Source organism: Lissotriton helveticus, chromosome 6, assembly GCF_964261635.1.
Source record: "Lissotriton helveticus chromosome 6, aLisHel1.1, whole genome shotgun sequence".
Lineage (NCBI taxonomy): Eukaryota > Metazoa > Chordata > Amphibia > Caudata > Salamandridae > Lissotriton > Lissotriton helveticus.
In genome coordinates, this window is record NC_136067.1 from 1,296,704,079 (window position 1) to 1,296,725,677 (window position 21,599).

At 44.7% G+C, this 21,599-nt stretch overlaps 1 protein-coding gene across 1 annotated transcript in view; it reads right to left on the reverse strand.

Moving 5' to 3' along the window:
• The window catches only part of POLR1B (RNA polymerase I subunit B), a 330,217-nt gene that overhangs the window by 15,793 nt on the left and 292,825 nt on the right, over positions 1–21,599 (reverse strand). The window contains exon 14 of the mRNA XM_078649044.1: positions 12,482–12,735. Within this exon, the coding sequence (XP_078505170.1) occupies positions 12,482–12,735 (254 nt within the window). The remainder of the gene's footprint in view (positions 1–12,481; positions 12,736–21,599) is intronic.

The window sequence follows — 21,599 nt, forward strand, 5'->3', positions numbered from 1 at the left end:
TTTAATTTGTAACATGCAAAAATCACACCAGGAGGCATTCCTCGGCACCATGCAGATCACAGACAGGTAATCAAACTAATATCCCACAAACAACGCTGTTTTGTAAAGTTTCCTAAATTTGTAGTGGTCTGTACATTGACATATATGGAGTGGGAGCTTATTCCAAAACAGAGAGGCCAAATATGAGCGGGATCTGCCTCCTGATCGAACCTTTCTAATACGAGGCTTAGCCACTTAACAGTAAAGATCTGCCAGGCCGGTAATGGATGAGCTTTGTGGATAAAGAGCTCAGGCCTTTTCTGTGCAAGGACTTGTGGGTCAGACAGCAAACTTTGAAAACAATTGTCATATGGATTGTAAACCAATTGAGAAAGAGCAGAAGAGGAGAAGTCTCTGTTCTAGCTGGAGGACTGTTGATGAGACATGCTGCCGTATTTTGATCAACTTGCAGTTTATTCAAGACTGTCTCATTGGTAGAGGCCAATAAAGCATTACAATAATCCAAGCGGCTTATAACTAATGCTTGGACCAAGGTTTTCCTCACAGAATGCAGTGGGAGGGGAAAAACGCTCCCTAAGAGACGCAGCATATGAAAACAGGTGGCAATCGTATTCCTGACCTGTTCTTTCACAGTAAGACATTGGTCAAGACGAACACCCAAGTTTTTTTTTTATTTCAAAGAATTTTATTGAAGACATTTTGTAGTACAGTACAGTGGTAATGCGGGGGCGATACAGGTGAGATAGAAGCGCCTTGTGGTTACATTCGGTGTCTTTGCAGGGTAGGCTGATATTGGTAGTTGACGTTTCTGTAGGCCCCAAGAGAAGGGAAAGAAAGTGTGAAGAGAGAGGAGAAAAAAAGAGGATGGGGGGGGGGGGACCGTTAGCATGGTGGTTCTCCTCTAGCCTACAGCGGTTGCCAGCGACGGGGGGTGGGTGGTTGTCTGTCTACGGGGGTTGGTGTGACCCTAAGTGTGCGTCCAGGGCAGCCCACATCCAACTTCTTGCTGTGTGACTGGTTGAACTCCTTGCCGTGATGTTGTCCGCCCCCCTGAGGAAGGTTACCCAGTTGACCCAGCTCTTAAATGTCGCCTTGCCCGTGTTCTTCCAGTTCGCTAAGATTGTTTTAACTGCCGCTGTGAGTAAGAGGTCAACCAGTTCCCTGTCCTCCTTGGATTCCAGATCTGGGGCCATGAATGCGGTGGCTAGTCCATCGAGACCTTGCTGTATGTTTCCCCCCACTAACGTGCTGATGAAGTCATTCACTTTGCTCCAAAAAGACTTGACTTTCGAGTAGTCGTAGATGAGGTGGGCAAGATCCCCACCCAAGTTTTTAACAACTAATTTAGAAGTTGGGGCTGGGTCCAAATCAGAAGGTCACCAGTCAGGTGTCCAAACCTGTTGGGCATTGCCAAACAGCATAATTTCTGTTTTATTGGCGTTCAGCTGAGCCGCGAGAGTGATGATTACCTGCGTATCAGCAGGTTGCGCAGAACCACCAGTGTAAACAATACAATGGTACTCCTCAAGCGGGCGCATAGACAGACGAGCAGGATGAACACATTCATACTGTAAGAACTCCTGTGTTTGCAATGAGGAGTCAAAAGATAAACGTGACATCAGGAGATGTCAGCGAAGCAGCCCATTGTATCCAACGAGGATTTAAAGCTTTTGAATTTGGTACACTAGCTTTCGTCACTGCTTCAAGAGCAGGATATGGTGTTACAACCAACATGAGATTTCCCTGCGCCAGTGCGCGTTCCTTCAGGATCGCCATCTGGACCGCTGTCAAGACTTTTTCAACAGATGGAAAGCACATCTCAGCCAAAGTGTATAAATGTGACTTGTAAGCAATGGGTATTGTATCCCCTTCATTAAATGTCAAGTAGGTGAAACCCAATGGACCTGGCACAATTCTTATTACCAGGTTCGTTTGGTTGTCACATGTTAACAAGTATTTAGATTCAAGAAGATCAGACTGCAAAGATTGCAGTATAGTTGAATGTTCCGGAAGCCAGCAGGAGTTTCAAAAGTTCGATTCTATCAAGGCATATAGCGGCTTGATACGCTGGGTATATTCGGGAATGTAAGTTCGACCGAAGTTTAAAATTCCCAGCAAAGATTGCAATTTTTTCAGAGTTGAAGGAGAACGCAAACGTGCACATTTCTCCAAGAAATGAGGCGCCAAGCCTTTACCTTCATTGTTGAGCTCATAGCCCAGAAAAAACACTGTCAAGTCAAGTCAAGTCAGAATTTATATAGCGCACTACATACCCATAGGGTCTCAACGCGCTTGAGGAAGGGGGGGGGAGGTTTACTTATCGAATATCCATGTTTTAAGTTGTTTTCTGAAGGCTAGGTGGTTTTGAGTAAGGCGGAGGTGGATGGGAAGGGAATTCCAGGTCTTTGCCGCTAAGTAGGAGAAGGATCTTCCTCCCATGGTGGCTTTGTGGATGCGCGGAACAGCGGCGAGGGCTTGGTTGGACGAGCGCAGCTGGCGGGTGGGGGTGTAAAAGAAAAGACGCGTGTTGAGACAATCAGGTCCAAGTTCGTATAGGGCTTTGTGTGCGTGGGTGAGGAGACGGAACGTTATTCTCTTGTTGACGGGGAGCCAGTGCAGGTCTTTCAGGTGAGCGGAAATGTGGTCTGTGCGGGGGATGTCTAGTATGAGTCTGGCTGAAGCATTTTGGATGCGTTGGAGTTTTTTCTGCAGTTTTGCGGTGGAACCGGCGTAAAGGGTGTTTCCGTAATCCAGACGGCTTGTAACCAGTGCGTGGGTGACCGTTTTTCTTGTTTCGGTGGGGATCCAGTGAAATGTTTTTTTGAGCATGCGTAGGATGTTGAAGCATGAAGATGAGACGGCGTTGACTTGTCTGGTCATCGAGAGTGAGGAGTCCAGGATGATGCCCAGGTTCCGTGCGTGGTCCGTCGGTATGGGGGCTTTTCCTAGGGCCGTTGGCCACCAAGAGTCGTCCCAGGCGGAAGGGGATGAGCCTAAGATGAGGACTTCCGTTTTGTCAGAGTTCAGTTTCAGACGGCTGTGCTTCATCCACTCGGCTACTTCTTTCATCCCTTCGTGTAGGTTGGTTTTGGCGGTGGTTGGGTCTTTGGTGAGTGAGAGGATCAGCTGAGTGTCATCAGCGTAGGAGATGATGTTGAGGTTGTGTTGACGTGCGATGGTTGCGAGGGGGCTCATGTAGACGTTGAAGAGGGTGGGGCTGAGTGATGATCCTTGCGGGACGCCGCAGATGACTTCGGTGGCCTCTGACTTAAAAGGGGGGAGGCGGATTCTCTGAGTTCTTCCAGCGAGGAACGAAATGATCCAGTCCAATGCTTTTCCTTGAATTCCGATGAATCTGAGGCGTTATATCAGGGTGCTATGGCAGACTGTGTCGAAGGCTGCGGAGAGGTCAAGGAGGATAAGGGCGACTGTGTCTCCGTTGTCCAGTAGTGTTCGGATGTCGTCTGTTGCTGCGATGAGGGCGGTCTCGGTGCTGTGTTTGGCTCGGAAGCCAGACTGTGAGGAGTCGAGTGATTTGTTAGTTTCGAGGAAGGTGGCGAGCTGATTGTTAATGGCTTTCTCAATGACTTTGGCAGGGAATGGGAGGAGCGAGATGGGGCGGTAGTTTTTGAGTTCGGTGGGGTCAGCTGTGGGTTTCTTCAGAAGGGCGCTGAGTTCGGCGTGTTTCCAGCTATCTGGGAATGTGGTGGAGTTAAGGGAGAAGTTGATGACATCTCGGAGATGGGGTGCAATAATGGAGTCTGCTTTGTTGAAGATGTGATGGGGACATGGGTCTGTAGGGGATCCTGAGTGGATGGAGTTCATCAGGCGAATGGTCTCTTCTGTGGTGATTAAGTTCCATTCGAGAAGGATATTCGGAGGAGGTAACGGTTCGAAGGTGAGTGGGGTGGATTGGTTTACAGGTGTGTTGTCGAAGCTGTTATGGATGTCGGCGATTTTGCCATGAAAGAATGAGGCAAGGGAGTCGCAGAGGACTTGAGAGGGGGTGATGTCGTTAGAGCTGGCGGTGGGGTTGGTGAATTCTTTGATGATGTTGAAAAGTTCCTTGCTGTTGTGGGCGTTGTTGTCTAGTCGGTCTTTGAGCGCTGATTTCTTGGCTGTCCGGATTAGTTGGTGGTGTTTGCGGGTGGCGTTTTTGAAGGCGGCTTGGGTGATAGTGTTTGGGTCTGTTTTCCAAGTTTTCTCAAGGGAACGACAGAGCTTCTTGGATTTCTTAAGGTTATCGTTGAACCAGGGGGCGTTCTTGCTACCTTGCTTGGTTTGATGTTTTTTCAAGGGTGCTAGTTTGTCGGCCGTTTGGGTTAGCCATTGTGTGAGGTTGATGGCGGCTTGGTTAGGGTTCGTTGAATAGGCAGGGGGTTTTTGAAGAAGCGATGTTGAGATCTGGTCGATGGTGATTTTGTTCCAATTTCTTCGCAGAGTTGGTTGAGGGTGGTTGTGGGTCGAGGTCTTATTGTAAATAAAGTGGATGCAGCTGTGGTCCGTCCAGTGGAGGGGGTGGTATGAGTGAAGGAGATATGCTTGCTGGAAGTGAAGATAGGGTCGAGTGTGTGTCCTGCATAGTGTGTGGGGGTGTTAACAAGTTGTTTGAGTCCGAGATTGGCGAGATTGTCCAGAAGGGTGGTGGTGTTACTGTCGTTGCTCTTTTCCAGATGGAAATTGAGGTCTCCCAGTAGAATGTATTCTTCTGAAGGGAGGGCGTGTGGGGTGATAAAGTCAGTGATGTCTTCGCTGAATTTTGTACGGGGTCCTGGTGGCCTGTAGAGGAGGGTGCCCCTAAGTGTTGTCTTGGGGTCGGTGTGGATCTGGAAGTGAAGGTGTTCGGCGATAGCGAGGTTGTCATCTGAACTGGTTGAGACGCGGATGGTATTCTTGTGGACGATGGCGATGCCTCCTCCTGTTTGGATGGGGCGGTCCTTACGGATGATCTTGTAGCCGTCCGGGATGGCTATGGTGATGTCTGGAGCTGAAGAGGCATTCATCCAGGTTTCTGTTAGGAAGGCGATGTGGAGGAGGAAGGCGATGTGGAGGAGAAATGGTGTCGAGTAGATTCCAAAGGTCGATGGCGTGTTTGTGAACCGAGCGGGTGTTGAGAAGGATGCATTTTAGGTGGTTGGTTTTGGCTCTCTGTTTGGTGTTTGTGGATTTGTTATGGGACTTGACGCAGGTAAATTTGCAGGAGTGGCAGGTGAAGGGTCCATGGGTGTGTCCTGGTGCTGCTTGGGCGCAATTAGTGAGTCGGCCGGGGTTGAGTGCAAAGAGGGAGGAGGCGTCGTATGTAATGCGGGGAGGGTGGGTGAAGCGGGGACCAGGGGGTCTGGCGCTGGGCGCGGTCCAGGCGCGGATGGGCGTAGACGGGCTTACCTTTGGCGCACCTTCGGCGCGGCCGCAGCGCGTGGACGCTGCGCGTAGGTCCATCTGTCCATAAATGGAGTGTGGGGGGGGCGGAGCGTGGGAGGGTCAGCAGCTGGGAGGCGGTAGCGGGGAGGAGGGGCGGGCCAGGGAACACCTAAACAAAATGGAGGGTCAAAGGGAGAGCAAGGCAGGGGCAGCAGATGCACCACGGCACCGGGGGCACAGACGAAGTCCCAGGAAGTAAATAAAGCGGGCTTGCAATTTCAGGTGAGGTAGTATGTTCAAAAAATCGCGCTACGATGCAGCTCAGTTATAATGTAAATACACAATGAGCACAAATGCACAGCCAAATGCACACTACAGAAGCGCGATGCCAGTTAAATATAATGCGGGTAAGAATAAGCAATCCAGTTAACGATACCACCAGCAAGCCAAAGCACGAGCAGGAGCTGGGATCAGGGAGCGTGGGGGGAGCGACCGTGCTGGAGCAGGTCCAGGCGATCACAGCACGTCACAGGAGGTAGGGAGCCCTCTATTCGTGGGTGGGAGGGGCAGCAGCTGGGAGGCGGTAGCTGGGAGGGGGGGCGGGCCAGGGAACACCTAAACAAAACGGAGGGTCAAAGGGAGAGCAAGGCAGGGGCTGCAGATGCACCACGGCACCGGGGGCACAGACGAAGTCCCAGGAAGTAAATAAAGCCTTAGCAAGTGTCGCGCTGCAAAGTACAGCAGAGCGGGCTTGCAATTTCAGGTGAGGTAGTATGTTCAAAAAATCGCGCTACGATGCAGCTCAGTTATAATGTAAATGCACAATGAGCACAAATGCACAGCCAAATGCACACTACAGAAGCGCGATGCCAGTTAAATATAATGCGGGTAAGAATAAGCAATCCAGTGAACGATACCACCAGCAAGCCAAAGCACGAGCAGGAGCTGGGATCAGGGAGTTACATTTGTAACCGTAGTCCGCAAACAAAACTATTATGCGGTCCACGCGACAAAGATGCAGCCATAATTCGTTGTCCGTGAGATTAATATCATCAACGTACGAGTACGCATCAGGGTATATGTCGACTAACAAAAAGACGACACCTGCGACGAAAACGCCCGGGCTGTTCTTGTAGCCCATGGCCAATCTTTTAAATTGTTTTTGTTTGCCACCGGAAGTAAAAGCTGTCCATTGACTAATTATAGAGGACAGGTTATGACTAAAAAAGCCATTTGAAATGTCAAGAGTGGTTTTAAAGCTTTTTCTTACAAGACTGTCCACGAGGGCAGAACTATGGGTATTCTGAACCAAACAGGTTCGACAATTAGAGTTCAAATGTCGATAATCTAAAACTAGGAGGTACGACACATCAGGATTGGTTACAGTAAAAAGAGGGTTATTCATTCGTGACACACATGTCTCAATCACTCCTTGAAACTCTAATTGTCTAGAATTTCAGAAACAGGAGCCTTTGTTTCCCGCCAGAGGGGATATAAGGGTTGTGGCATATACCGCAAAGGTATCTCATGTGGGGGCGAACGTTTTTCTCAACCAACCAGAGTACGGTACAAAGCCGGTGCAAACACCAGAGCTTGCTCTTCGGGTACTGTGTGTGAAAAAACTAGGGAGGATTACATCCTCCTCCCCCTCGGAGCGGCTAAAACAAAAGGCGGAGGCCAATCTGCCTCAGCTAACAAGATGCCAAATGAAGAAGTCCGGTTTTCCCAAAAAATCCCTTTCACCACACGTTGTATGTCACCTTCAATCAGAAATACTATTTCATATAGTCTGTCAGGGGGAGCCACTCGGGTGTCAGCAGTTTCAACTGTGATAAAAGTGTCAGTTGCTGTCGCCTTCAGAAATGGACGCAATGCTTGCCACACTATTGTAACCACCGCTGAGCTGTCTAGCAGCATTACTGCCCATGTTAGGTTCCGAAGTTGGGTTCTCATAGTCTGTGGCATATCTCACTATTAATGCGGCAACTTTCTTTTTCTGAAACAGAGGGCGTTGATGAGGAAAATCGTCCTGCTCGACTTTACCTTCAGTCTGACGAGGTTGCTCGCGTCCTTGCGGGGCACCTCGACCTCTGCCGCGATCCTGGCGATCTCCTCTACCGGCTTGTGAGCCTGATGATTCCTGTGAAGAACGAGGAGAACGCTGATCAGGGACCTTAAACCTGTCAGGAGACCTAATTCTAGCACAGTCGCACAAATCATAAGTGCGCTCAGAAGACTCTGGAATCAGTGACGCAGGACGCGACCCATGTTTCTGTTGTTACTTCCCTGCTTTTTATTTTTCCAATTCTTTTTCAGAAAAACTGGACTGTCGTCTTTAGTAGACTGCACCGTCTGAGTGACGTTTTGCTGGTGTTTTAGCAAAAGGCTTAAAACCCAAACTATTGCGGCGAATGGTCTTATAAGCCTCAGCAATAATCTTCGGTAACTCACAGGGTTTCGCCTCTTCTGGGACAAGGCGCAAAGCATTAGACACCTGAAAGTTAAACGCATCTCCCTTAACATTCACAAGGATGAGATCAGCAACTACATTAAACACTCAGACAAGCCTCAATCCTAATTACTCTGCTGCTTCCGGACCGTGTTCATCCTGAACACGCTTGATCACGGAGGGCAGTACCGTCATAGAAGGTGTGCCGAAACACTTTCATACACCGCTGCAAATACTTCACCCCAATTCTCACAATCGGTTACCTCTGGTACTAAGTCTTTCTGCAACCTACTCGTAAGGATCCTGTGTTCTTCCACAGGCGTGGTATTAGGAAATACAGCTTCCAGCTGGTCACATTTCTCAGCAAGCCAGTAAGGTAAATCATCCTTATTCTGGGAACGCTTGCCCATAACCAAATTAACCATGACAGGACTAATCGAAATCCCGACCAATCCGGCTGGTTGCACAACACCTGGAGATTGCGGGAAACATATTGAACTAGAGTCCGTTATACCTCAAATAAGGAGGTATGCAAGACACTCAATTCATCTTCAGGGGCTGCTAGATAATGTGGATGTGGCATGTACCCGGCCAAAACTGGCCAAGTGGCCCCAGGGATCGACAAAGGGCCTAAACGGACCGGAGTCACTGTGTGGGGGACGGCCCCATTAAACCAAATACGGTGTTGCCATGCCGGAATCGGAACTTTGAGTGTCGTATATGGCCGATATGCTACAGGTATTGCTGTGGGAGTGTGTGAATTGAATAAGTTATCATCCCCATTCACTTCCTCAAATGTAACCCAAGAGTAGAATATCTCAAAATGGAAAGCTGGGTTAGCACCAACCACAAAAATAAGTGCAACACCTGCGTCAGGAACTCCATATTGTGTCAAATGACGACGGAGTGGTGCGCGACTATGCACTGCAATATCGACTGCCATAATGACAAAGAAAAGGATAACTACTTATTTGTGAGGCAGCACAAAAAGGGTTAGCAATTCAATATAACAATAAGAACCTTTAAAATCTCAAGCTTGAATGAACCTATTACTCATCTATGTAGGTAGGTTATGCAGTCACAACTGTTTTCCGGAAACAGGAGTGAGGGCATTGTGGACAAGTTTAAGCACTACTAAAGTGTCCCGAATAGAAGTACCAGACCAAACGTTGGGTGCGCCATGTTGCAGGGATTCTGCTCGTGCACAGAACTATGTGCAGGAAACCAGGACCTTGGTGTATTGTGGTGTACCAAAATACCCACCTCAGTGCCTAGAACCCCAATCCGACTAGCAATAGTGTTTCATTCGTTCTCCGTTCTACAGCGAAGCTACTAATGATTAGACAACTAGAACATGTGACTTAATAAACTCTCAGGAATAGTGGGAACCAAGAACACTCTTTCGCTATAAAACTCATACTAGTCCAGAACGTGAGTAATCATACACGATATAGTTTAAAATGTTAATTTTAACTAACATGCTTGGAGATGCAGTATTCGCGCCAATACTAGCAAAAAGATGCGTACGAATAATACAATCAGCATTGTTACAATTCCATAAAGCACAAAAGTGGAAATCATATTATAATGACAGTGGAAACAGGACTACAACGTCTTTACCACCCTCGCTGTGCTGGGAGCTAGTTTTAAGTAATAATAGAAGAAGACCTCTAGGCTTTGACGGGGGACCCCATACCTCCAAGATCAAAAGAAGTGAATCACATCCCAGGACAAACATAGCTCTTCGTAGTTGGAAAGGTTTTCTTCAAGTGCTTCCTCATGCATGCAATGCCATATTAAAAGCACCCGAGTTTCAGTTTGGGCAGCTGCGCCTTAGGTTATGTCTATGTGCGTGGGACTGATCAACGTGAATAAACATCATACATTGTTATTCGACCTTGGACACGCTGTGCAGACAGAGAGCACAGTGTATGCTAGATATGTGAAAATCAGACAGTTGTCATGTGAAGAAGCGCAACCAGTGTATTTACGAGAACAGAGCCATGTAGTGTGTGCAAAAGCGGCAAAATGGTGTCTAAGCATATATTTCACTTATGCTAACATAGCAATGTCTGCAGTTAACCCCTTATCCTCACTACAGTACCTCAACAAGCATGGAGAAGTGGAGCAGACAGTCTCTTTCGAGAAGTAAAACAACTCTGATCCTGGGTGACGGAACACCAGAACTGTTTGGATGCCAATCATCTGGCAAGTGCTCCAAATGTTAGTCCTAACAGCCTGAGTCAACAGCATTTTGCCGATCACGAGTGGCGTCTTCACCCAGAGGTGGTCCAGTACATCTCCACCCTTTGAGGCACAGTTCAGGTGGACCTATTTACCACTTGCTGCAATGCCCATTGCACTCATTTTGGTGCCTTCCAGCATCCATTGCAGAGAGACACCTTTAAGTTTAAGTGGAGATTTCCACTTCACTTCACTTCACTTTTCCTCCAGTATTGTTGATGCCTCTGGTGCAGAGGAAGATTCGGCTCGTGGGCCCAAATTATCCTAATTGCCCCAAACTGACTGAGAAGAGCGTCATATGCAGACCAAGTGCACCTTTCCCTGAACCCCCTGATCAGTCTCCCTCATAGGGTAGACCTAATCTTGCTACCAGAGTGACAGGTGCTACACCCAAACCCCTAGAGCCTACAACTTCATGCCTGGAGATTTAGTGGAGATACCTAAAATTCTCTGCCTCCCGAAATGATGGCTGTGCCCGCAAACACTCCACCAAAATGAGTATTCTGGGAGATGAAATAGAGGCACTTGAATGCTTTTTCTCTGCCTTCTGAAGCAGTGGATATCTCAAGTGCCCACAGATAATCAGCCAAAACAATGTATTCTGGGAGGTGGAGTAGGTTTGTCAAATGATGCTCAGACAACTCTGCTGATCATTTCAGATGTTCTAAGATTTGCCACTTATTAGCTCAGCAGGGCTGCACAGTTGAGACAGTAAAGGGCTACTTACCCGCTTTGTTGGCCTTTCTGTGTTTCAGAGATCAGCCATTGCTGTTCAAGTTCCCCATATTTATGATGTTTCTGAAGGCTCCCACCAACATGTTTACCCCTTGTCCTCTCATAATTCCTCAGAGGGACCTTAATCTGGTGCCTACATGTTTAATATGTACCCCTTTTTAACCTTTACATGGTTGCTAGTGTGACTGCTCACTTTTTAAGACCACCATTCTGTCGGGTCGACGTTTCAGTAAGGTGCAAGCACTGAGCGTCAAGCCCCCCCTTTACATCCTCCTTTCATGAAAAGCTGGTTCTTCGAACCAGGGCTGCTTTCCTGCCTAAAGTGGTCACATCCTTTTATTTACAGTAATCTAATCCCCTACACCTGCCTTCTTTCCCTTACACACCCCACTAAAAAGGAATAAAGGACATCCAGTTTGTATAGTGACCATGCCAAGAATGTTCAGTTTGACAACCAATTTTTCATCAGGTACACTGGTGAGATGAAGGGCAAAACTGTCCAGAAGAGAAGGTTGTCAAGAAGAATCGTGTGCGTCAAGAAGTGCTACACCTTTACACACAAGGAACCACCAGCAGGATAGGGCTAAAGCGCATTGAACCAGGGCTAAGTCTTTTACTTCTGCTTTGGCAAGAGCAGTGACATAACAATGGCGTCATTTACGGAGCAGATATGGTGCAAGCGCCCTCCAATGGAAAGGAGCATTATTGCGAAATTTCCAGGTCAAGTCTGCTGCCTGAGATAGTTAAGAGGTGAAGAATCTGCTGTTAGAGTATCCACCAAAAAGATTGTTACCAAGGGTAAGTAACTTTCCTTTATCAGAAAGTTTCTCTGTGACACAGGAATTTTTAGGTTCTGCATCAAAGTCAATCTGTTGACCAAGGTGTCTTCACTACTTAATGTTAGTGCTAGTAATTGCCAAGTAGAAGACCTAAATTACAATTCTTCTTTTATCACTAGTGAACAGTGGACACTCTAATAATAAGGGCAGGTGGGTTCTGAACAATGGTCATTTCAATGGTCAAATTTGTAGAGGCAGAGAAGTGTAAGAACCCTGGTGAACCAAGTATTGGTGAAAAGCAATGCATCTTTTTGCTAGTATTGTAGCACAGTGGTTCTTAACTTTTTAACTTCTGAGGACCTCCACTATATCATTACTGAAACCTGGGGGCCCCCAATGAATCATTACTGGAATCCAGAGACTGGGAGCCAAGGACACTGTGTCTAAACACTTGCGATGATTTGAACTGCAAAACAATACACAAACTATACAGAAGCAAGCATTCATCAAAACGATTACAAACATTATGAAATATTTTATTTAATTCACAAAAAATATAAAAAATAATCTAATAGCAGGGTTGGAGCTTTTGTAAATTCCACTGACCCCCACGCCACACCGCTCATTGTTTATACTATGTTCTGTTTGATGCATTTGCACTGCTCCCAAAAATCAATCTGGGGGTACTAACTTAAGTATTAACCTCCAATTTCAAATTCCGTCACATTTACAGAATGTTTTATAATTTGCAAATATACATTTTGCTTCTTTATTTATATACACTTTATTAATCTGTCAATATTATTCAAATTTCTGAGCCAGTAGCAGATATAAGTACTAAGTACATTAGCGGTTAACAGACGTCATTAAACATGATATGTACAAAGTGACAGCGACCATGTTGCATACTTACTTATAGTACACCACAAAGTTCTCCCCTGTATTGAGATTCAGGTAGCTGTAGTACGGGTTTCCATACTGCAGGACAGATCCAATGAATGGAAGACCATCGTCATCAAGCTTGTTCATGATCCTGGGATCACCGGCTTTGACTCCAAAGACCAAGCTGTCATCTCCCTGCTTGATCTTCACACTGAGGTCTATCTGCTCTGTCTTGTAGACACTTCCATGAGCAAAACCCCGCTCCCAAGAGGATTTATTTAACACCTATTGAGAAACATAGACCATAGTTTGAATAACCAGTTTCACATCTTTCAAATAACTACTATTGCAAAGGTCACAGCATTCTGTTCACCATCACTTTTAAAAAAACTTTTTTTTAACTTTTTGTAAGCGGCTACGGGGTGAGATTGCTTTTCATGTAATAATGACGAGCTGTTTCCTTCTGACATTTGAAAGCATTTGATAAAGTAATCATTCATTATATGGGTAGAGATTGGTGCCAAGTGCTGCAAAGCTATAAAAATATCTGGGATTATATCACATCCACAGAAGGTGCTAGCACCTTCCCTCCCACTATATATGTCTAGTTATAGGTGTGCATGTATGTTTGTATGTGTGTATATATATATATATATATATATATATTCACTGAAAAAACCATAGGTTATAGACCATATATAGTTAGGAATTAGCATTTACAAAACCTTGAAAATTCACTGAAAAAACCATAGGTTATAGACCATATATAGTTAGGAATTAGCATTTACAAAACCTTGAAAATTCACTGAAAAAACCATAGGTTAGAGACCATATATAGTTAGCTGGACATTTTATTGACATAAAACCAATGAAATTCCATATATAGTTAGTTGCACTAACTATATATCGCGCACCCGCAATCCACTGCTGATGATGTCACATATTACATCATTCATGACATGGTCAGTGACATCACTGATGACATCACTGATGACATCTCAAATGACATCACTGATGACATCTCAAATGACATCACTGATGACTACATCCAGTGACTGTATAAGTCTGTAAAGTTAAAATATGTCTTACATATTGAAGAATTAGTGGATGTATAAGTGTCTGGACGAAGGATTTAGTAGGTGCATGACTGAATGTATGAGTGAGTGATTAAATGTGTCTCACTGAGTGCATGGGTTTGTGACTAAACTGTCTTAATTTGTGCATCATTATGTCTGTTGTTCTGTAAACTGCTGCATGTGTTGATCAGTAGCTATATGAGTAACTATATGGGTTATTGATTGATTGCCCAAGTATTTGTATGGGAGACTGAGTGTGTGTGTGGCTAGCTGGGAGGTGTGTGACTCTGTGCAGATCAATCTGTACTTGTATCAATGATTGTATAAGAAACTAAGTATGTGTTAGTACATGTTTGAAAATGTAAGGTGCTCTATGTTTAACTGTATAGACAAGAAAATGGAAGTCTCATTGATTCTTTACAGGACTGACTAGGTGTGTAAGTAACTCCATGGATGAGTGGCAGACTGTGAGTGTCTGTATAGGTGTATGAGTGCATATGATAGTGTTGTAAAGATGAGTGATTGTATGTATGAATGATTGTATGGGTGAATGAGTGAAGGTGTGTGTAGACGTAGCAATCAGTGAGTGCGTATGTAGTAACTAGTATTGGTGTGTCAATGGTTTCAAAAATTATACTCTTTTTAACACTGGGTGAAACAGAGGTTATATTAAAATGTGAGGAGATGCATTGTATTGTCACATGAATGATATCATCAGTGATGTGGTCATTGATGTCAAATGAGATGTCATCAGTGATGTCATCAGTGATGTCATTTGAGATGTCATCAGTGATGTCATCAGTGATGTCACTGACCATGTCATGAATGATGTAATATGTGACATCATCAGCAGTGGATTGCGGGTGCGCGATATATAGTTAGTGCAACTAACTATATATGGAATTTCATTGGTTTTATGTCAATAAAATGTCCAGCTAACTATATATGGTCTCTAACCTATGGTTTTTTCAGTTAATTTTCAAGGTTTTGTAAATGCTAATTCCTAACTATATATGGTCTATAACCTATGGTTTTTTCAGTGAATTTTCAAGGTTTTGTAAATGCTAATTCCTAACTATATATGGTCTATAACCTATGGTTTTTTCAGTGAATTTCAATGGTTTTTTAATAGCAAATATCATAAGCTGTCGAATGTCAAGTACGTGGTAAGTAAAAACATTTTCGTGTTTATGCACACTGATCTGCTTTGAATGCTGCCCCCCACCCCTCATTTCTATTAGGAGTACTCTCTCTTTGCAGATAGTGAAGGGTAGTTAACGCAGCCCTTTGCCCCCTTTGTAATCCGTCGTGCCTGCTTCTCTCTCCATTTGATTGATTGTTCTCTTTGGTTCATTCTCTATTTACAAACAAGCACAGAGTCGCAATACTCTGTTTAGTCTTTGCAGATAGCGAAAAACCGTGTAAAAAAACAAAAGGAATCGAGCAAAATCAGTAGGCCACTAATGGGATCTCTTTTTGACCTCGCTAAAATAGAAACATTAGGAACAACCTGTTGAAAATAGCAATGCGTATGTACATAAGCGGCGTTCATTTGTGTTCACAGTACCCCTTGTTGATTGTTTGAATCGAGCATTGAATTGTTCGAAGTTGGTTCTCTTAAGGATCTTCTCTGCCTGCAAACGAGGAAGAATAGGAATATTCTCTCTCCCTTTGCAGATAGTGAAGGGTAGGTAACGCAAGCCTTTAACACGTCGTACCCATTTCATTCCTCATTGATTGATTGATTGTCCGAACATTGACTGTTTGGGAATTAGTTCTTTTTGGAGGTATTCCCTGTTTGCAAATAAACGTAGGAAAATCTTTGCAAGTAGTGAAAGGGTACGTAATGCGGACCTTTCTCCCCCGTTGTAATCTGTCATGCCTATCTACTCCCCACTGATTGATGCACCTGTTTCACCCGGACCATTTACTAGACATACGTCATCTGGCCCGACCAGAGAGCACCCCTAGTGAAAAGGACATATGCAATAATAACGAAGTGATCACTGTATCCTGTTAACAGAAACTTTAGCATGAAACAACCTGGAAAGAAAAGAATAGGAAAACGAAAATCAGTAGGCCACTGATGAACATGAACTTTTATTAAACAACGAACAAAGAAACGATAACATAACGTAATGATAAAACCTGTTAATGTCCTAGAAACAAGAAAACGTTAAAATATGCCATTGGTGAGAGACCAGAAAAACAGTAAGAGAAACCAAATCACCCCTCGCTGTCCCACCGCCTGCCACGCCAAAAAAATCGATAGACTAGGGAAAATGCAAGTCAGTAGAACATCCGCCCCCACTCTGGAAACTTCCAAGGTGGAGCAGGGTTCCGGCTACGCCCAGCCGGGAGCAGCCCATATAAGGCAGGTCCTGCTGCCACGCCTCGGCCAGGAGATCCTAACGTAGGGTGTAGCCGGAGGAGAGGCCGAGACCAGCGGGACCCGGCCAGGGGATTGCCTTTACAACGCTGAACAGTTGCAGGGGGGGGGAATGTCTCCTCGACCCTCCCCTCTCTCTCCCAGTCCGGCCGCGGTGGCCCTTGAGAGTTGCAGGTAGTCCCGCCACATGCTCTTCCGGTCCGGCCACCAACGGTCGGGTGGCCGAGGCCGACGGGATCCGGCTGCAGCCGATAAACCAAGAAACCCGTTCATGGGGCCAGAGCCAGGGGCGTCCGGCCGACATCTACCGGAAGCCCGGCCCGAAGACGGACGGGACACTTCTTCTTTCTTGTATAATTGCTGCAACAACCCTGGGGGGGGATGTCTTGCACATGCCTCCGACCCCCCCCCCTCGTCCTCATCGCCTGGTCCGGCCATAACAAATATCAAGCGAGACGCCGTGGGGTGCACTGGGAGGGAGAGACGGTGCGAACAGGCCTCTCCCGCCTCCCCAGTGGAGGCTTCCCAGCTGCACCCTCAGCGCTCCAGGCGCCCGGAAAAGAGTTCTTCCACTGTGGCCATGCTGCAACGTCTCGCCCGGCAGGGTGGAGCCCGTCCGCTCATTTGACCCCGCGATCGCCAGTAGCTACCGAACTCTCAAAATGGCGGTCGACCTGGCAAGAGCGGGCCCAGCATAAAGAAATGGCCCGGTCACTGGTTGACTCCACCACCGTAGTCCTCCACGACCTTGAAGATTCTAGAGGAGCCGCGGGAGTCTCCGACCCCCGATGGGGAATGACTGCCATGATCACCCGTGGAGTGACGAAACTGTATTCGCGGGACGTCGGCGCCAGCCTCACTTTGAATTACTAGAATCCTGCAGACCTCACTTCCGGTAAAAGCACAGTGTGACCCGGTAGGAAAAATTGTTGCACCCCCTCCCCTTTTTGACTGATAGTTCAAACCACCGATCCTTTCCTTTGCCCTTTTAACGGAACTTTGGACTGCCTCCCCCTCTTTTACATTTTCTAGAGAAAACAAAACATTAACCACTACATTAGCATAGCAGTTGACACCAGAACTGTTTTCAAATTGAAAACCAACAACATCTTCAACAGAATCCTTTTTGTTTCTGCTGTGACCCTGCTACAGCACAGGCATTGTCCCCAGCAGTAATTCTGCAATGCCGGTAAGAATAGCTGTGGTGCCTACTGGACTCACTCACCCCCGCGGCGCCCCACGCCGTTATGTGCTGGGCGGCAACTTGCTAGACATCACTTTAGTGCCATCTAGATTTCAGCGCGTTGTGCTGCCTTGGAACTATTCGCACAACAGACCGCTACTGACAAGAATATTTCATTATTGGTGCTGTCAATTTCAATAAATCTATTGGATAATTCAAAAGAAATTGCCACGGTCTCTTCGTTGTTTAAATGTTTTTACTGTTTTTGTTTTGTTGTATATATTTATATGTTATTAAAGTTTTATATTCCTACTACTTTGTTGGAGTGCTATATATTTTTAATGTGAGACATAATTGTAAAAACTTTGATGTACAAAGAGTCATTCCTGGAATCTTCCGCTTCAGGCTCGATCCCCTCCCCAATCACAATACAGGATAGTTTTCAGATAGTAGGAACACGTGTGGTGTGACGGATCTCATCGGGTGTGGGCCTTGATCTACTATAACTCCTTTGAAGAGGGGTGATTCTTTACAGCTGAGGCCATAAACTACATCTGCAGGGCTAGCTGATAGCCTGGACAATCGGACACAGAGGAAGAGGAGTGTCAGAGGGTGCGGTAGTGAATAGGGCGAAAGGGAGGTGTCGGGCGGGCACAGAGTGTGATTCTCAGGGAAGAGCAGCGCAGATGGGGGGAGGTTTATTGCCCATGCATAAGACAGAGAGCGGGGGTGACCAGTGCCTGGGGAAGATGCTTGCGAGGGTGAGGAGCCATGCTACGAATCGACAGCGTGCAGAGAGTGGGTCTGGTCAAGACATCTAAAATGGCTGCCGTGCACGACAAAAGTGTGGCATTTCAAAAAAGGCAAGATGGCGCAGACAATGTTTTTCAACACTTCCTCATTTCCTTCGAATCGAACGTTAACAGACGTTGGGGCATATTACCAAAGTTAAGCGATATTTATCGCTAACGATGCTTACCAACGAATTTTTTACCGCTAAGCATCGTCAGAAATTATCAAAGATAAACCTTGCTATTATCAAGGTTTATCACAAATGCGATAATAAACGGCCGCAATGCATGAATATCGCTAAAAACTCAGCGATATTCATACATTACCGAGCTAATGCTCTTAGCCATGTTATCCACCTCCCATTGGATAACATGGCTAAGAACTGCTCAGGGCAGGTGTTACTTTTTGGAGATATTCGCGCTTAGCGCGAATATCTCCAAAAGTTGGTAATAGGAGATAGATATCTTGCATGTTGTAATGCAAGTTATTGTGGTATATGGAACTCATACCATAATCTCTCAGGAAAGCAGAAACTGATCCTTTTGGGACCGCCTAAAAAGGCCTAGGGGGTGAGGAGTACTCTACTTTGCCCCCTTTTCACGTTCCGAACTATTTTATTTTACTCTCTTCTGTAATTACACAAAATAGCACCGATAAGATGCATCGGAGACACACAGTGAGAGAAAGGAGGCCGGAGATGAAGAAGAGATGTCAAATACACATTGGAGATAATATAGTGGCAGAAGGGAAGTAAATATGAGTAAACTTACCATGTAACATAAAAATGTTGCACTCTATACTATAAGTCTCATTTTATACTACAATCACTTCGCTACAACCTCATAAATTAAAAATAAAAATGAATAATGTCTCAAACAATTTTTGATTTCTAAATATAAATTTATTCTTCAGAATTTTCTAAATTTGAAAGAACTAGTAACATGTCCTCATCAGCAATGTCCTCATGAAAAGTCTGCAATAATGATTCTTGTAACTCTATCGTCTCCAGACACTCGATAAATTCGCCATCAAGAGATTGATCAAAAAAATCATTCAAGTCATCTCCTCCTTCTGACAATATTTCATTATTGGTGCTGTCAATTTCAATCAATGTAGTGGAATCATTCAAGTCATCTCCTCGTGACAATATTTCATTATTGGTGCTCTCAATTTCAATCAATGTAGTGGAATCATTCAAGTCATCTCCTCCTTGTGACAATATTTCATTATTGGTGCTGTCCATTTCAATCAATCTAATGGAATCATACAAGTCATCTCCTCCTTGTGACAATATTTCATTATTGCTGCTCTCAATTTCAATCAACGTAGTGGAATCATTCAAGTCATCTCCTTGTGACAATATTTCATTCTTGGTGCTGTCCATTTCAATCAATCTAATGGAATCATACAAGTCATGTCCTCCTTGTGACAATGTTTCATTATTGGTGCTCTCAATTTCAATCAATGTAGTGGACAATTCAAAAGAAATTGCCACGGTCTCTTCATTGTGAGCCATTTTATTTTGAAATTGCTTGCTGTAAATTGCAGAAAAAAATAATCACTTTCATTTATCGTTTTTAGTAATACATAATATAAAACTAACTTTATCAAGTATTTAGTATAACAGAAGGACTGCAAATAAATAACAGAAAACATTTTTCAAATTATCTTCAAGTGTACAACATAGTTCCCCTTACAAATTAACAACTCACCTTTTCAAAAGTAGGAAAAGTGTTAGTACTGTGTAAATCAAACACCAGAAATTCACCACCAAAAATTCCTCACAAATGTACCTCAGACAGTAGTATCACAAAATGGCTGTGGTTTCCTTTCATTTGACATATATACATAACCAATTAACTTTCATCACACACAAATACAAAACCAAAGTAACATTTTAATTGGTTCTAAATTTCAACACTTTCAAATGTGTTTTCCCCATGCAATTTTCCATAGGACATTTACATACGTCTACAGCCTGAATGGCTGAACGGAATTACACCAAACTTGGCAAAATGGTACATCAAACCTAAGAGGTCAGGAAGGATCTACTATGCCCCCTTATGGTCATTTCCCCCTTCGCTTTGGCCTCCTCTTGTCTCTCAATCCTACCGAGAGACAAGATGGCGGCCGCTACGGACTGTTTGGAATGTTGACAGACGCCGGAGAACCAATCAGCTTCGCAAAGCTCCGTAACGCGAAAAGTACGCGAAGCGGAGCGCTGTTACAGATATATATCTTTTTTTGAACGTTAATTTCTCAAAATCCACTGGAGCACATATATTGAGACCTAGCAAAGGCACATCGGGCTACCAGTCCCTAATATTTTACCAAGTTTCGTGCAAATCCATTCAGCCGTTCGATTATTATTATTATTTTTTTTTTTTGCCCCGCGGGGCCCTTTTAAAACCTCCACATCAAACCTAGGGGGTCAGCGAGGATCTACTATTCCCCCTTATGGTCATTTGCCCCTTCGCTTTCGCCTCCTCTTGTCTCTCGATCCTACCGAGAGACAAGATGGCGGCCGCTACGGACTATTTGGAATGTTGACAGACGCCGGAGAACCAATCAGCTTCGCTTCACAAAGCTCCGTTGCGCGAAAAGTCCGCGTCCTGGGCCGCTGCCCAGTCCGCTGTTACAGATATATATCTTTTTTTAAACGTTAATTTCTCAAAATCCACTGCAGCACATATATTGAGACCTACAAAAGGCACATCGGGCTACCAGTCCCTACAATTTTGCCAAGTTTCGTGCAAATCCATTCAGCCGTTCGGGCTAAAAGTGAGGCCAACCGCCCTATGGAAATTAACATGGGAAAAACGCGTTTTGGGACCCCCCTTTTTTCTCGGCCCCCCCTTGACGAACCCCCCCAAAATTTTCAGGGGCTGCTCAGAAACAAAATGTGCCATTTTCCTGAAAATTTCAGCCAATTCCGTCCACAAACGCCAAAGTTATTAGACATAGAATTTTCAAAAAACCCATAGAGAAAAAATCCTAACTATATATACCTACTGGCGACCGCCAGTAGGTAATATATATATATATATATATATATATTCACTGAAAAAACCATTGGTTTCAGGAGTTATATAGCTAGGAATTAGTTATTAAAAAACCTTTGAAATTCACTCAAAAAAACTATAAGTTTTAGTGGTGTTATAGTTAGCTGGACATTTTACTCATACAAAACCAATGAAATTGCTCCTATATAGTTAGTTGTACTAACTATATTTCGCGCACCCGCAATCCACTGCTCATGATGTCACATATTAGATCATTCATGACATGGTCAGTGACATCACTGATGACATCTCAAATGACATCACTGATGACATCACTGATGTCATCATCCAGTGAATGTGTTTGCTTCGTTATGTAAATATGCATTATATATATAGCAATTTACATTGAAGAATGAGTGGATATATATAAATAAATATTTGGATGGAGGATTTAGTAGCAGTGTAATTGACTGTTTACTTGACCAATTTATAATGTCTCAATAAATACAGTGGATAGTGACTAAACTGTGTGAATATCTGTATCACTTTGTCAGTTGTTGTGTAAACTGATTCTACAGTTGGTTACTAGCTATGTGAAAGTCTATATTAGTTATTGATTAGCTAACTGAGTATTTGTATGGGAGTGTGAAAGTGTGTGTGGTTCGGTGGGGGGTGTGTGACTGTCCAAAGATGTGTGAATAGTTGAT